General features: G+C 41.0%; 1 protein-coding gene across 1 annotated transcript in view; it reads right to left on the reverse strand.

Moving 5' to 3' along the window:
• GAREM1 (GRB2 associated regulator of MAPK1 subtype 1) overlaps nucleotides 1-15440 on the reverse strand; it is a 102480-nt gene that overhangs the window by 67029 nt on the left and 20011 nt on the right. The window contains exon 2 of the mRNA XM_036378567.1: nucleotides 12513-12653. Coding sequence (XP_036234460.1) covers nucleotides 12513-12653 — 141 coding nt within the window. The remainder of the gene's footprint in view (nucleotides 1-12512; nucleotides 12654-15440) is intronic.

The raw sequence follows: 15440 nt of genomic DNA on the forward strand, positions 1-15440 counted from the left end.
TATTCTTCAGCAGGCAAGGTTAAGTGTTGAAGGACAGCCTGACCTTGCCACAAGTTCATCTGAAGTCATAAGGCTGCATGAGGAAGCTGGGCATAAACAAGTAAGTTTTTACTTGCATGAATCCTTACACAGCTACACCTTGGCAATGGATTTCTCTTAGATCACTCATACAGCCATTACTAACAGCAGAGACCGATCATCATAAATTTTATGCTCCCACACTGGTGGAACCCATGGTTCAGAAACAATGGTCCCATCAATCCTCCAGACCCATTACTGGCTATCAAATACAGTATCTTCTGACAAGTATTTATTGAAATTAATTTTAATAGGATTTTATAGACCAGCTGCAATCATTTACTACAGTCTTTCAGGCTACTGTGACTTTCAGAAGTCAGACATTATGTTACTTTGTTTTATTTATCATTGAAAGTTTCACATGCTTTAAAAATATATATATTGTACCCAGCCAACACTGAGAGCTAAAGAACTCTGTGCTTTCCAGTTTTCTAAACCAGCCTCTGGAATATCTTCTTACAGCTTTGGTAACAAATTGTTGCAGAAGCTACAGTGAAGTTTTGTCTTTCTCTAATACTTACATGATGATGTTTCCTAACCCCTTTCCTGAAAGGAGATTCACCAAAAAGTTACAGGATTTTAACTTTTTTTTTTCTTTTAAAATCTGGCAAGAAGATGCTGCTCTAAGACTGTGCCACACGCAAACTGGATGAGCAGCCAACTGCTGAGTGGGAGGCTCATTTAAAAAGGCCATTTGCTTGCCATATGTCTCTTTCTTCTAGACAGACTAATTCTAGTCATTAAAATTTTGACCAGAAATGCAGATTAGCAAAGCAACTTTTGCTAAAATGGCACCAGAAATTTTCCTAAGCCGAGCATTGAGAGCTACTCGCTGCTCAGAGCAAGTTATCAGTTTGACAGGGGAACCCTGACCCCAAAGCAGGGCTGGCACAATGCCTCATCCTTGCAAGGCTGGTGTTTCCTGACCTCCCAGTAGGGAGCCCTTGTCCCTCCATCTCCTCCTCCTGCTGCCATCCACCACCACCCATGCTGCCGCTGCAGATGTCCCCTACTTCCCCCTCCACCAGCACCTCCTGCTTACACCTCTGCCTCCTTGCTACTGCCCTAACACTCCCACAGCCAGCAGGGTGACAAAAGTCAGCACAAGCACATCTGGTCCCAGCCATCTGCCTAGAACAGCTCTTGCAGACCTTTGGATTCATTAGATCCATCAGATCCTTTGACACCTTTGTGTGTCTTTGACAGTGTGTGTACTGACACACCAGCAGACAAACAGGTAACCCACAGGCAGCCACAAATTCCTAAAGTGGGACAGTGGTCAGTCAGCAGCAATCAAATTGGAAAAAAAAAAAAAAGGAGAACAAGCAATCCACCCCAACCCTTAGGATTTCGAGTTCATCTCAGCCTTTTTTACACTCAAATAAAGCAGTTTTTCAGATAGGAACATATGCATACTAGATCTTATTATAAATGTCCCTCTCTCTTCTATTTACATTCTGTTTTAAGACACTAGCAGTCTGAACTCAAATTCAGGTTTTCTGTTGATTTTATTTCGAAAGTTTGTCTAAATTCTTGTGTTATGTTTCTATAGCAACTCTCCTCTTGGATGGTTCAACAGCACAGAAAAAATGTGATACCATGAACAGTTACAAGTATTGACCATTTCCCCTATCCAAAGTCCCACAGTGTCTAGTGAAGCCTAAGGCTTGATTTAGTATCATACAGCAACTTCATTCCTACTCAGAGTATTTCTCATCCCACACCTCAGGGCTTGCTTTAGCTCTTTTCCTACACTGACTCTGAGGGGCACATCCTTCCCAGCAGCTGGTTCTGGGTTTCTAAGCCACATTTTTAAGAATCTCTCAACTCAAATCCATGAATCTAATGCAGCACTACTTTGTTTTTCTTCTATTTTTGGCAATGCCATTTGTGTAGCCAATGTCTTAATTCTCCCACAAACTTTGAGCCCATGTAATTAATTCAGCAGAGACACAGTAGCTAAAGAACTGGATTATTCAAGTCATCCTGCCCATCCATCTCACCTGTTTCACTTTTCCCATCAAGATTCACAGTGATCCCACTTGGCCTACACAGACTTTACTTTCTGGGTCTGGAAATGCAGAGGCCTAGGCAGCATTTTATTAGAGACAGCTTTCTCAGTCAGTACCTTCTGCTGAATGCTTTCTCCTCCACAGACACACACCTTACAATCACCTATGCTCAAAAAGTTATAAATTGTTTAAAAAACTAAATAAAATACACAAACCAATTATTCTGGCAGAACACAACAAATGCACTTCCAATCATTTTGATGAAGACCCTCGGGTGGGATCTTGCATCCTACTCACACATCCCTCTTCCTTTTTGAGCACGTGTGCAGCCCTCATAACAAAAATGGGACCTTTCACATGCTGAGCTGGTCCACACACAGCAAAAGAAGGATCAGGTGAGTGCCATGAAATAAGGCAACAAGGAACAGATGCAGCTGGTTTGAGTTATTTCAGCCACTCAAATGCAGCCAGCCAGCCTTGGCTGGCTATTCCCAGTCCACTGCAGTATAGAATTCATGTGAGATGAACCGGAAAGGTTGAACTGGTGACAAACATTTAAAGAGCGTGATGTCAAGGTGCCTCCCCTGTAAAACATAACCTTAACACATTCATTTGAAAGGTCTTTCTTAACTCTACATAGGCTATCAACCATCCAAGATGACAGTAGCATCTGTCAGTGCTGTAGATTTCATGACAGGCGGGTCAGCAGCCCGGTGTTCCTAGTTTGAGGACATTTATGGAAGCCCTTTTACAGCGTACAATGGATTTCCTTCTTTGCCTCTGCTCCACCCAGCTTTGGAGCCAAACTGCACACTTGGGCTCAACAGAAGAGTTGAGGCTCACCTGCAGTAAAGGGGATGAATGGAAGACAGAGCTTCATGTCTGTACATAAAGCTGCAAAAAAGTAAGTACAGGCTTTCAGTTTCTCTCTGTTGCACAGGTCCTTCAGAGCAAGAAGTTAAATATCCATGTTCCTCCTATGCAGGTAATAATGGTCACCTTTGCTATTAGTGTTAATAGCTTCCCTCCCCTCCCTGCCACTGAAACAAGTTAATCTCTGCCAACTGAGAACAGAAAATCTCTGCACAATAGCCCACAACAGAGGAAAACGCCAGTTTTTCCACTTCTTTAAATTTCAAAGCTCACAGAAGTGCCTTTCCCTGACACAGCAAAATCACTTCTTTGGATCACAGGCTAAATTAATCACACAAATTACATTCTCCATATAAACAGTTATACATGACTTAAATAGCATGGTTTTATTTTCCTATTGGCACAGTAGTTCAGTCAAAGCTTAGGACATCAGTGATGTCAGCTGCTTTAATTGGCAGCACTGACGTGACCAGCTCTCGTTCCCAGACATGAAGTGTGCTGGTTTCCATAGGGAGGATGCTGACTGAAGAATTCCTACAACACTTCCTATCAGTTGTTTTCAGCAGCAAATACTGGCTCCAGCAGGGAAAAAAAAACCAAAACGAAAAAAAACCCTAAAACCCCCAAAAAACATCTGTTTGGGCATCCAAACAAAAATTCACAAGACGACGTCACCCTGTAAGATTTCTCTACAGCTCCCTCCCTAAGCACACATGACCTATCAAAATTCCTGCTCTACATTCCTGCCAGCTGGGTTCTGTATTTACAGAAGGGAAAGACATCAATAATTTTTGCCTTGCTTGTTTGCCATGTCAGCTCAGTTGTAACAGTTCCCCCTCCGGCCCCCAGAAGGAAAAGGGACAGTCTGTCTGAAAGAGATTTCATAGACTAATTATAGAAAGCTCATGGCAATTTCTTCCCTCACAAATTCCCATGCAGATTTAGTCCATGTAACAAGTCATCAGTAAAGGAAAAAGTGGGGATGAACTTGAAACAAAGTGAAACCAAAAGCAGAAGAATCAACCAAATGAAAAGAGATGTGCAGTAGTCCATAACCAAATTCCCCAAGCATTAAGGGCTTTATTTCTTTGCAAGTCTTCATCCTCTACTAGCATGAACTGTGATTCAGGTAAGAGTCATGGGATAGCTGCATTGGTGACTGCTTCATTCCTAGCAGTAACATGTGCTGGCTTTCTACTGCACCTGGTACTCTGTAAAAATGAAATTTCATGCAGCCTTACATAAGAGATTAACAAAAGGCCTAACTGCCCATATGAACCATAAACTCAAAATATCCCATTTCTCAGAATTTAATAAAAATTCTTCCCCCCCAAGTTTGCACAGAAGAGAAAGCATATTTTTAACTGATTAAACATAGCCTTTACAATTCCCTTTACATTATTAAGGGATAACTTCAAAGCCAGATGGGTGGTGCTAAAACTGTAAAATTCCTACTTTAGGAAAACTGGTGTGAAGTTCTAGATTGCAATTACAGAGTATAGACTAAGAAACCCTCTTTTTGAGCTCCTTAACTATCCTTAAAGACTTTTAAATGTATGGTTTTCTACAGGCCTGTCAGGTAAGCAAGGAGTGAAGCAGCTCCTCCCTTTATTCATGCCTTGCTCAGTGCCTAGAAACAGGAACTGTTTCCCTGCCCCAACCTTGCTGGCAGGAGCTCATCAGCTGGGTAGGCTGTAGTGTTCAAGCAACTCCTCCCTTCTGAATTCTGAAGTTAGACCCCATGAAAGAGGAGAACAGCTGTCTCTTGGGAACTCAGGAGCCACATTTCCAATTTTCTTGTAGCTAGTGCTTAGGGTAGCTTCAAATCGATAGAAATGTGGGATCAGACCAGAACCTCGAGTGCAGCACTGAATACACCTCAGATTCCCAGTGGGGATCAGCCTTTTTCTCTCAGCTTCCCAGTGGTTAAGTTAGGCAGCTTTTAAAACCCTCTCCCAAGCACTTAAGTCTTTCCAGCATCATGCAAATGAGCCCAGCACTCCACAGTACCAGCCAAGAGCTCAGGCAAAGCAATTCAAGCAACGCCAAGCAAATCCTGTGTGATTCAGGCCATCTCCCAGTCTTCTGGGAACCAGTTTCCTGGCTGCTATTCTACCCTGCCCTCAATTGCAATCTTTCAAAAAGTCATCCTCCCCAGTTAATTTCTTTTGTACAAGCCTCTAGAACTTTTTCCTAATTGATGCAACTCCAATTGGCTTTTTTTGCTGCTCATGGAGATCTGAAACAAGCAAACAGAATGAAACAAAAAAACCCACCAACCACCTTACAGTGAATGCTTGTAAGGTCAGCTGAATTTCAGCAAGTTTCAAGTTTGCAGACTTTGAGTAACAGCCAAGAACTGTGGAAGTCTGAGAGGAACATGTGATATTAGGAGTCATTAGTTGTAAAACCTGCAAGTTTTCCCTCCTCCTACCTCCTTTTCTCACAAATAAAATACGAATTTCAACGCTGAGACAAAACTCAGGGTTTTTCTTTTTAAAACAAGGATAAGATTAAACTTGTGCTGAAGTCGAGGTAGATGAGGGCAAGACAGCTGTATCTAAAAGCATACACCTCTTCCCATGTAGCACCTCACTGTAATAACAGGATTGAAAAATGTCCCCATCATCACAAGCTTTTGGTCCCTTTAAGGCACCAAGCATATTTTAGAGTAGAATTGGTGCCTACAAACCACAGACTCTTACTCCAGGTTAGAAAGAAAGAGAGAAAATATAAGTATTTTCTTTCCATGAACTTCTGGGACACAGACTTTTCCTCCATTGCTTGGAATATGACTACCCTGTGAACTAATGCCACTTTTTTCATTACATCAAAGAGCAACAGTCTTTGAGGGCTGCAGGCTCTTATAGCAGTTCCAGTTTTGCTGTCTGGCCCATCTGAAATATCTGAAAGGTAAATTTGAACTAAAAGAATGTTGAATGTGGTATCATTAAAAAGCTGGATACAAACTTTGATATATCCACCCATCAAACTGAACATCAAGCAAATTCTACAAGTTCTGTAGGGGATACCAGGAATCTCTTGTAGACATAAGGTTGTAAATACACAAAGAAAGAAACAGGAAAAAAAAAAAAAAGAGAAGTCATATGTATACTTTCCTTAGCAGTTATAAAACAAAACACAAAGTAGACAAGATTCTCCAACACAGGTGGTCTGACAAAAGGGGAATATTTCATATTTCAATATTTAAAATTAGGTAAAAAGCTGCTGCTTCACCAGACTGGCTAATAGGGGGAGATGAAAGAACAGGAAGAACAAGTGCACCCAGAGATTCAAAAGAAATAAGCAATTTTTGCCAGCAATCTCATCGACTGCATTTTGATTCAGCCATTTGATATTGCACTGTAGATCAATGGAGAAGTGTTTGCCAAAATTTAAATGGATACAGAAAGTAAAGTAACAGACAGAACCATGGGAAAGTCTGACAACTTGAAGGTAACTCCCTGAGGAAAAAAAAAAGAAGACAAATATGGATATTTGCTTGTATATTAGAAGAGTTCATCCAGTTTTTCAAGGTGACAGGTTTGAGAAGTCAGGAACATGAAGAATTTCCAGACTACAAAGCTGTGATTTCCTAGAATTAAAAAAAAATAAGTCTCTGTGGAGAAAATGAGGTGGCAACAAACTAAAATCAAGACAAGAAATATATTTTAAAGTATAAACATTTCCAGAAAAGCATGTAATGATGCTGTATGGACAATTACAAGTGTTATGGACATTACTGATCTCAGAGTTGAGGAGGCACAAACTGTTCAATAAAATGAATGCCCTCTCTCTCTGCAATATTCAGGCACTACTTTACAATCAGACTTTTAAATGAATAACAAATACACTTTCTTCTATATGTTTATGGGGAAAGAAAGGTTGCTGTTCTCAAGAAACTTCACACAGTAAAATATTCAGAACTACAGAAGTCAGAATTCTCTTTTGAAAGCATGAAGGCTATATGCTGGTGGCAATGCTTTCTTTTATTAGAAGTATTTGTGAAAAGTTTTCAAACCTCAGATTGCTTTGCAGATGCGCAACTCTTCAGAAAAAAAGAAAAAAAAACTAAACAAAACTTGAGTACTGGGGGGATTAAATGTGTGGGAAGGTTGTTTTCTTGGTTTTCTTCTGAGGAAGAAGATATCCATTCATTAATCATTTACCAGCCCACGTACACATGGCAGCCTGCCTCTCTCAGGAGCATTGCGTTTGGGCCCTGCTCTCTAGAAAGTGATATTCAGCTGCAGAGCACAAAAGCCTCAGGAGAACTATGTGATAGCTCGGTGCCAGGTCAAGTTCAAAGCAAAACACAAATTAAAGTGCAAAACATTTCATATCAGGGAGTGGTGTGCCTGTTGGCTGGAAAGGACTCACCTAAGTTCTTTACTCAGTTCTCTCTCTAAGGCAGTGTCCCTCCCTGCCTTAGATCTCACCCACCTCTTTGAACTTAAAATTACCCCATCAGAGCTGTGCTGCTCAGCTCACTGAGAAGAACAGGCATCACTTTCCCTGGCACCACCCGCTCTTCCAATGGAGGCACGGCACAGGACAAAATGCTCTTTGTCCAGCACCACCTTCCCTGAGCAGCAGACAGCATGAAATTGCATCTGAGGGAGTGGAGAGGCTGAACTGAACTTAAGCAGGCTCTGTCCCCAAAGTAGCACAAGCTGGCAGCAGATACCATAATGCTGACAGGCAAAGGATGCGTGCCAGTCTAATGCTCGCTCTTCTCCCCAGGGCCAGGCAGAGAGCTCTACAGCAAACCATCAAGAAGACCCAACATATTTATAAACATCTCCAAGTGCACAGCATCACTGAAGGAAATACCTGAGCTCTTCCAGACCTGCCAAACCACCATGCAGCAGGTTCAGGGTGGCTAATGAGGAGCAGCAGCTGCTGTCACTGTCATCATCTCAAGACAACCGGGACGTACTAAACTCACACCCTGCCCTCCTCCCTCAGTGTCCAAGGGATGGCTCTTCCAGAGTGGATAGCAAAAAGCCTACAGGAGTGGCCAAACTGTGCACTGGAGGCAGCCATGCCTTTGGACCCGAGAGAGAACTTCTGCAGCTGCAGGTTGCCAAATCTCAGGGAGCTGTCCTGCTCTCCTGCTGCCAAGGCAAGTCCACTCCTGAGAAGACCTGCAGAGAGCGTCTTCCTCTGTGTTAGCAGGACACGGGGAGGAGCAGGCACAGCTCCGTGATTAACTAATCAAACCAGTAGAAACAGGTTTCAGTGGGGTGTTTGTTGTACACCACTTCCAACACCAGAGAAGGGCCTTCTGACTCATTCCCACCCAACACCCCACCTGTGGAAGGTTCACATGACAAGGTTTTATATTTCCTCATTTAAAAGACATTAAGAAAGCTATCAGCTCACTTAGGTAAGCAACCAGAGTGATTACTCTGTATTAGCAACTGCACACCTTCAGTCTGTGGTAGGGAGGTGTGAGTTCACAGGAGTATTTTCAACATCCTGGATGTGTTACAGTGTGGCACACCCTGGAGTAGGGTGTTACTTTCTAATATCTTTATAGAAATATTTTTGTTATTAGTTGCCTCCTGTGTGCACACAGATGGCAGCAGAGATGTAAGAGGCATTCCCTCCAAACTCTGAGCAAAATTGAGTAGAAGACTACAGAAAAAGAAAAGGATTTTTACATTTGTGTGTCTGTCTTTTTTTTAAAACATAATCTCAAAGGAACAGCTTTCCTCTCAGAATGGAAAAAACAAACAGTTGAGAAGATGAACCATCAGTTGCAACAACAGAGATAAGGCCCTAAAAAACCCCAACATTAAAAGTCCTGTTATGATTTGATTAAACATGGGAGTGAGTATTTGGGGCAAAATGACCTGGATGCTGCCAATTCATCCCAAAGTACTTTTTTGTTTCATTGCATGCACTCACCAACACTAGCATGGCCTTTGAAAGAGAAGACTGCACTGTGTAGGTGGGGTATGCACACACTCCACAGCCTTCTGTGCCACTTTTCCTGTGCAGCAGGTTTTAAGCAACCACATCCAACTTGATCATCCACTTTCACATCAATAATCTGCACACATAAACAACTATGGCCACGTAGCAGAGGCATTTACAACAGACTGAACCCAAGCCATTTACAGTCAGAGCAGAACACCTCTGTGACTTGAGCTGATGAATCCTCAGAAACAGAAACACACAAACCTCAGAATCCTCAGAAAGGTAGTTTTGAGCTGTAGAGTCCTGGAAAGTAATGCAAGAAGAATCAGACAACACCTGAGGGCCACAGTGTTAAAACCCTGAGAGTGTCTTCAGTGCCTTTCAGTTATCACAGAATATGTCTGAGTTGTGGTCACCAGCATGTCCCTGGGACACATCTTCCTATGCAGAACTTTTGCAGAAGACTGAAAAGTATCCTTCTTGGCAAGCAGCAGCACAGCAAAGTGTAATTCAGCATAGCAAAGTGTAATACCAACACGCCCTGTATCTTCCAAACTGAAATCACAAACCAGTATTTTCCAGGTGCTACCAGGGGAGACATCTATCAAGGTAAAGATTACTGTGCTGCCTAAGCAAAACCTAACAGTAATATTTAATGTCAGCTAGACTGTATTGGTAACATACACTTGCTTTTAGAGTAGAAATTAAGGATACCAGAGTACAGGAACAAAACAGAACTAGTTCAGACAGAGAGCTGATAAGACCTTCCTGTAAGTATCAAGTGTGAATTGTGAACCTGAAGAAAGGAAACACCACCAAAGGAATGTCCATCTGCTGAGATGGTTTACCTTGGATTCTTGTGAAACCCATTCTTTCAGGCCAAGACAGGGCACTATCAGGACATTAATTTCAATATGTTCTCCATTCCATTTGCATGTGAAGACTTTTGTTGTTTTAAGCGCCAGAAACACATTAGTTATTGGTTTTAATTACATAAAAATTCATAAAATTTAACTTGATGCTACATTAACTTTTACTCTAAAGAGAAGCAGACTGGAGAGAATATTCAAGAGAGAATGGTTACACTAACAGCTGTCATATATGATCTTTAAGAGCAAAAGTTAACCATGTCTGCCACCACCAAAAGAAACAACCAGGATAGCACTTTCATAGTAGGGAAAGCACCACCAGCAAGACTGCACAACTCAGGTTGTGGTAATAAAATTTCACTTAAATGTAAAATAAAGCCTTCCCCTTCTTTAGTAAGGCTTTATTGTATTTGTTTTGTATTAGTTTTATTGTATTGTTTAATAAATCTATCAAAACCTGATTTAGCAAGTAGCAAAATAAGATTTACTTTATGCTCATAGTTATATATACATGAGTGATGACTTTGTGGTACTTAAACTGTAATCTCAGGAAAATAAAATCAGTTTCAGGGTCTCTTCCTGCTCAACTGTTACAATGAAAATCATGTTGCAATTTGTGACATTGAAATTCTTCTAGGGCTAAAGAACAAAAAAAGGTACTCTATTAAAGCCAAAACAAACCCTGAAAGTCATTTCAATGAACTCTTATATTCCATCTGTAGGGATCATTCTGGTAGGCAGTACATTTTAGCTGACAGGAGTTTACAGTTTAATCATGCAAGAATCAGTGCCACAATCCAGGTCAGCACCCAGCCCAGCAGGCTGGCTCAGGCAGCTCCATTAAACCTGGCCTCTCCAGCGGGGGGTTCTGGATCCCAAGCGCAGTGAACATGAGGCACTGCACAGGGCAGCACTGCCAGCACACTCAGTGCTGGCTCACACACCTCTGGATGGCACTCCACAGCAGCACAAGCTCATCTCTAGGGTATGGAAGGCACCTCTAACTGCATTTAGATGTCAGCATCCAAGTGCCAAACTGCAGGGCTTCACTAACTAACCCTTCACATGTCTCACATTCATCTCTCCTTTCATGGAGGCAAGCTCATCAGACATGCTCTGGTTCTGCAAGGTAGCCCAGATCATTTTTGTGACGTCCTTTGGCAACATTGGAGCTCATCTCGTGTTCAGTAAGTGTCCTCACTAGTGGAAGCTTCTGAACTTTCAGGTATTTTCATGTCATTAATGAGGGTTTTGTGCAGGGAACTTTCTTTGATAGCAAAATGTATTTTGCTAACTAAACACACCCTCTTTTCCTGCATTAACACAAGCCAGGAAGAAAAGCACATTGACACTTTTGCTGTATCTCAGGGGATGGATTTTTATTTTTCTGGTGTCTGTGTAAATTTAAGATATGAATGAATGGAAACATGAAGAGTCAGGAAACCCTGCTTAGCATATCTTTGTTAACTTTAAAAGTGAAGAACCAAACCAAGCCTTCAGTAAACCCCTTAAGATCTCTTATGCCATTAACCATTTTATTTTCCATTCTCCTTCCAGGAATCAGTGTAAGGATTTTAAAACATGGCATTCAGTTCAAAGAAAGTGAAGTGTTTATCTGTCCACACCACTGGAGCTTAATGCAGCCAGGAGGTGTAAAAAAAAGAAGAAAAAACATTACTAAGCATAAGCGCTAGAAAATGTTTATCCTAAGAAAGTTAACTTTGGAGAGTTTTAAAGCCACATGCATTATGACACTATATGCCATCAGACCAAAGCTTTTAAACATATCTTAGAAAAATTAACATTCCAGCAGTGAACTCCAAGGAGAAAGAATACCTAAGAAGGCAAGTGGTGTAATTTCCATCACTGGAATAGGGTGCATTGCTGCAGCACTGTGTGACTGACACAAAGCAACTCAGTCAGGTCCTGTCCAACTCAGCACACCCTCAGTGCACACTGTTTTAAAGGAGACTGTAGCAGACCAAACACATTATTCAATTGATAACTGTTTATACAGAAGGCTAATGAAAACTCTAAGCCCACAACTTTACTTTGTAGCTATGGCTCTTTCAGTTCACACTTTCCAGTTTTGAAAAGTTTTCTATGTACTGCTGTTACATAAACAGCTCCCACTCATTGTATTGCTCTGTTCAGCTTGTGAATAAGAACTAAACAGCAGAAAAAAGTATTAAAAATAATTTCCTAGCAAAATAAAAATAATTTGAAATCATAAAATAAATATGGATTAGTTGGATCATAGCTACTTGGAACAACAGTATTACTCTATCACTCAAGAAGGCAGACAAAGATAAGGCACTACTGAGGAGCATTATTTTAAAACTGCAGTATTATTATGAAGAGTCCCTGGTGTTTAACATGAAAACAACAGAAAATCCCCCCCAGCTTGAATGTAAAATCTATTCCATCTTTGACCAAACATTTCAAGGCAATTTCAAACTTTCACACTTGTGTCTCCACATTCACACATGAGAAGTGCTGGCAACTCATTATGCTCAAATTGAAATCAATTCCTCTAGATAGCTACGTGTTCTGCCAATGTGTTGCTCAATGAAATACATCTATTTAGCAGCCCTGCAAGCAAGTCAGTATCTCTTGCTCTGTAACATTACTAAAAAGTTAACCCACAGACAATGGCATGAGAGGCTTAGCTTCACCCTCTCAAATATAATGATCAGTATGACTGGTAGGCAATTCATTCTTTTGGAATTTGTATTTTGGTGAACATTGGCTTTACCTGCATAATGTACAGGGATTTCTATCTTTGGCCCTATGACGTAGTGACCCTCCTCCAGACTGTGAGCTGTAATTGTTGTCCACTGCCGGCACGAATGAATCAGAAGATAATCGCTCTCCCGAAGACCTTCTATAGTTTCTCCTGTAAAACAGATGTAGGGTTTTTTAAAAAAATTAAAACAAACCACACTTACTGCATGATGAATTAGGAGAACATCACAACAAGCATTTTATTCTTATTGGTGTTTATTTTTTTCCTGACTTTTTGATAATTAAAAATGCAATTAAGTAAATTTCAACTCTATCCAGTATTCATTTTTGCAACTTAAGCACCTTACCTTCCAGAAAACAAACAAGAATCAAAACACCTCAGTGCACGCATACAATATCACAGAGATGCAATCCTGATTACTGAGTAGTGGTTCTGGGGCTCCTTTTTCAACTTTCTGCATAAACATACTTTTCATATTTCTATTTCAGTTTGCCTGCCTCACTTGATACAAATACTCGAGAGGTCCTTTAGTTTTTAAATAAAGAAAAAAAACCCCAACACATTTCCATATTTTAAAAGAGAAGTATCACACTACCATACAGTAGTAACTGGATATCACTTTACTTTCATACACAGAGATTTCATCTTTGTCATTCTATCCCTTTGCAAGCCACTCCTTAATTAGCCATTCAGATGTCTATAAACTTAATCCTATCAGGAAGAGAAATTAATAAATAAATATTTTAAAAATTTTCACAAACATCTAAGTCCCCTCTCAGACTGAAATTCAATGAGAAGCCTACCCAGACAATGTGTTGCTCACCTTTTTAAGGCACTCTCTTACACTTTTCTACTCTGGTGTCAGTCAAACCCATTCCAAACACAGTCAAGCTCTCCTTTCTTCCCTTGCCCCTCACAACTTTGCATTTCTGCAGGAGAGTATCCTCCCCTGTTCTACAATTTGCAGTGTATGATCAGGTCTAGAGTGCTTTGCTAGGTTTTCCAACAACTGCAAGAGCCATAATAGACAGACCACTTAAAGTGCCAGCTACACACGTCAAGTGTGATATGATATGTGAACAAAATTTCACAGAGCAGGAAACTGTTCTGTGTATCATCACAGAACTGCTCTTACACACCTGCAGTCCTGCTCAGTACACTTCTGAATTAAGCACACAAAAAAACAGCCTTTCTCCAGGTGTCTTTGAAGCAGTCACTTGGACTTTCAGGAACACTCAGTAGACACTAAACATAGTCCAAGAATAATGAAACTTTAAATTTCATTTTACTTCTCTCCCACCAGCTCTCTGCAGTTACAGCCAAAAATAACACAAATAGTTTAGCCCTGGAATCAAGTTTGGACAAAACCCATCGCCTTCGGTTACTACAACAAACTGAACTTTCTCCACATTGTCCTGATATCCCTAAAATTCAGTGGAAGAATGAGAATTTCCTCAGCCTGGGCAGCAGACATTTCTTCTGTTCAATCTCTGCAGAGGACAGCTACTTCCCACTGAGCTTTTTTTCTGCTGGCAACAGGCACTCTTCCACCGTAGGCAACAGCTTCTACATAGCCCATTCCTGCCTGATTTCATGCTCCCATTCTATCAGAAAGCACCCTCCTACACGATTTTAAACAGAGCAACTGGTGTGTGTGAGAATTGTTAAGATTTTAAATCAGAAGAGAGCATTAGGACCATCTGCTCTGACAGCCTTTGGCCACAGGATTCTGCTTGTCTCCCCCAGAAACTCAGATCTGGCTAAACAAGAGAGAGACATGGCCAAACCTGCAGAGTCCAATAGATGGAGTTCCATGGGTCTGCTGTTCCATGGCCTGTTAAACCTTAAAAACATTCCTGCTTTGCCCATTTGTGTCTTTAACTTATAACCATGGGTAAACTGCTATGATGGGAGTATAAAGGAGAAACAAAAAGAAGCCAGAAGGAATACAAAGCTCCTTTGGACCAGTTATGCTTGCTCATACCAAAGCACATTTCTAGGTTTCCTTCTTTTCCACGGCAGAGAAAGTAGCTTCCAGGTAAACAGGCCATCTCATGAACTGGCTTCCAGGTGTTCCTTGGACCACATCCCTTGGCAGCCCAGACAGGCAGGCTGCTTAACACCAGCTCCTGATCCCTGGGAAGCACCACTCCCTCCACCCACAGCACAGTGGGATAAAGGATCTCGTAAAGCCCAGGGAAGAGTGGCAAAATTACCATGCAGCACCAGAGAACTCTTTTCCCATCCATATCTTGAAAGAAATTCAGATATATTTGCTGAATGAATTACACATCTGCTAAGTTTTAGCAAATTATCAGACTTTGGGCATCTCCTGTTTTCTGCTGACAGGGCAACCTCCAGTATGTATAAAAATTATCTTCACCTTGCTGCAAAGCTTTCTGATTTTGAGGGAAAGCATAATAATAATACTAATACTACTACTACTACTAATAATAGTGTTATTTGAAACTCATGTTTCAGTTTTGAGAGTTACACTCATGCTTCCTATAATCCGTAGCAACAAGTAATTATTCTGTCCCACAACAAAATCCAACCAATGACACCTAAGGGAAGGCCTAGTATTTCACTAGTTTCATTGACAGTGGTGAACAAATTTGGAATAAAACACAAAGCATCTCTGGTATACATTTTCTCTGCCTTATAATCTGTGGGTATAATTTCAGAATATTACCTAAAGGGTGGCTGGACTCTATATCCAGAATTGCAGGGAAATAATTACAGTATGGGTCACCCTCAAAGAATCTGAGGAAGATATTCTCAGGAAAATAAAGACACCCATTATGAAAAGGTGCTTCCAGCCATGGCTCACATGCTGTGATCTGTTTAAGTGGTTGCTCCACTAAAACTGGGTGGGACAGGTGAGTGTAAAAAAAAATTAGTAAGGCAGGCCCAAGAGTGACTACATCATTGAGTCTG

Source organism: Molothrus ater, chromosome 1 (genome assembly GCF_012460135.2).
Source record: "Molothrus ater isolate BHLD 08-10-18 breed brown headed cowbird chromosome 1, BPBGC_Mater_1.1, whole genome shotgun sequence".
Classification (NCBI taxonomy): Eukaryota; Metazoa; Chordata; class Aves; order Passeriformes; family Icteridae; genus Molothrus; species Molothrus ater.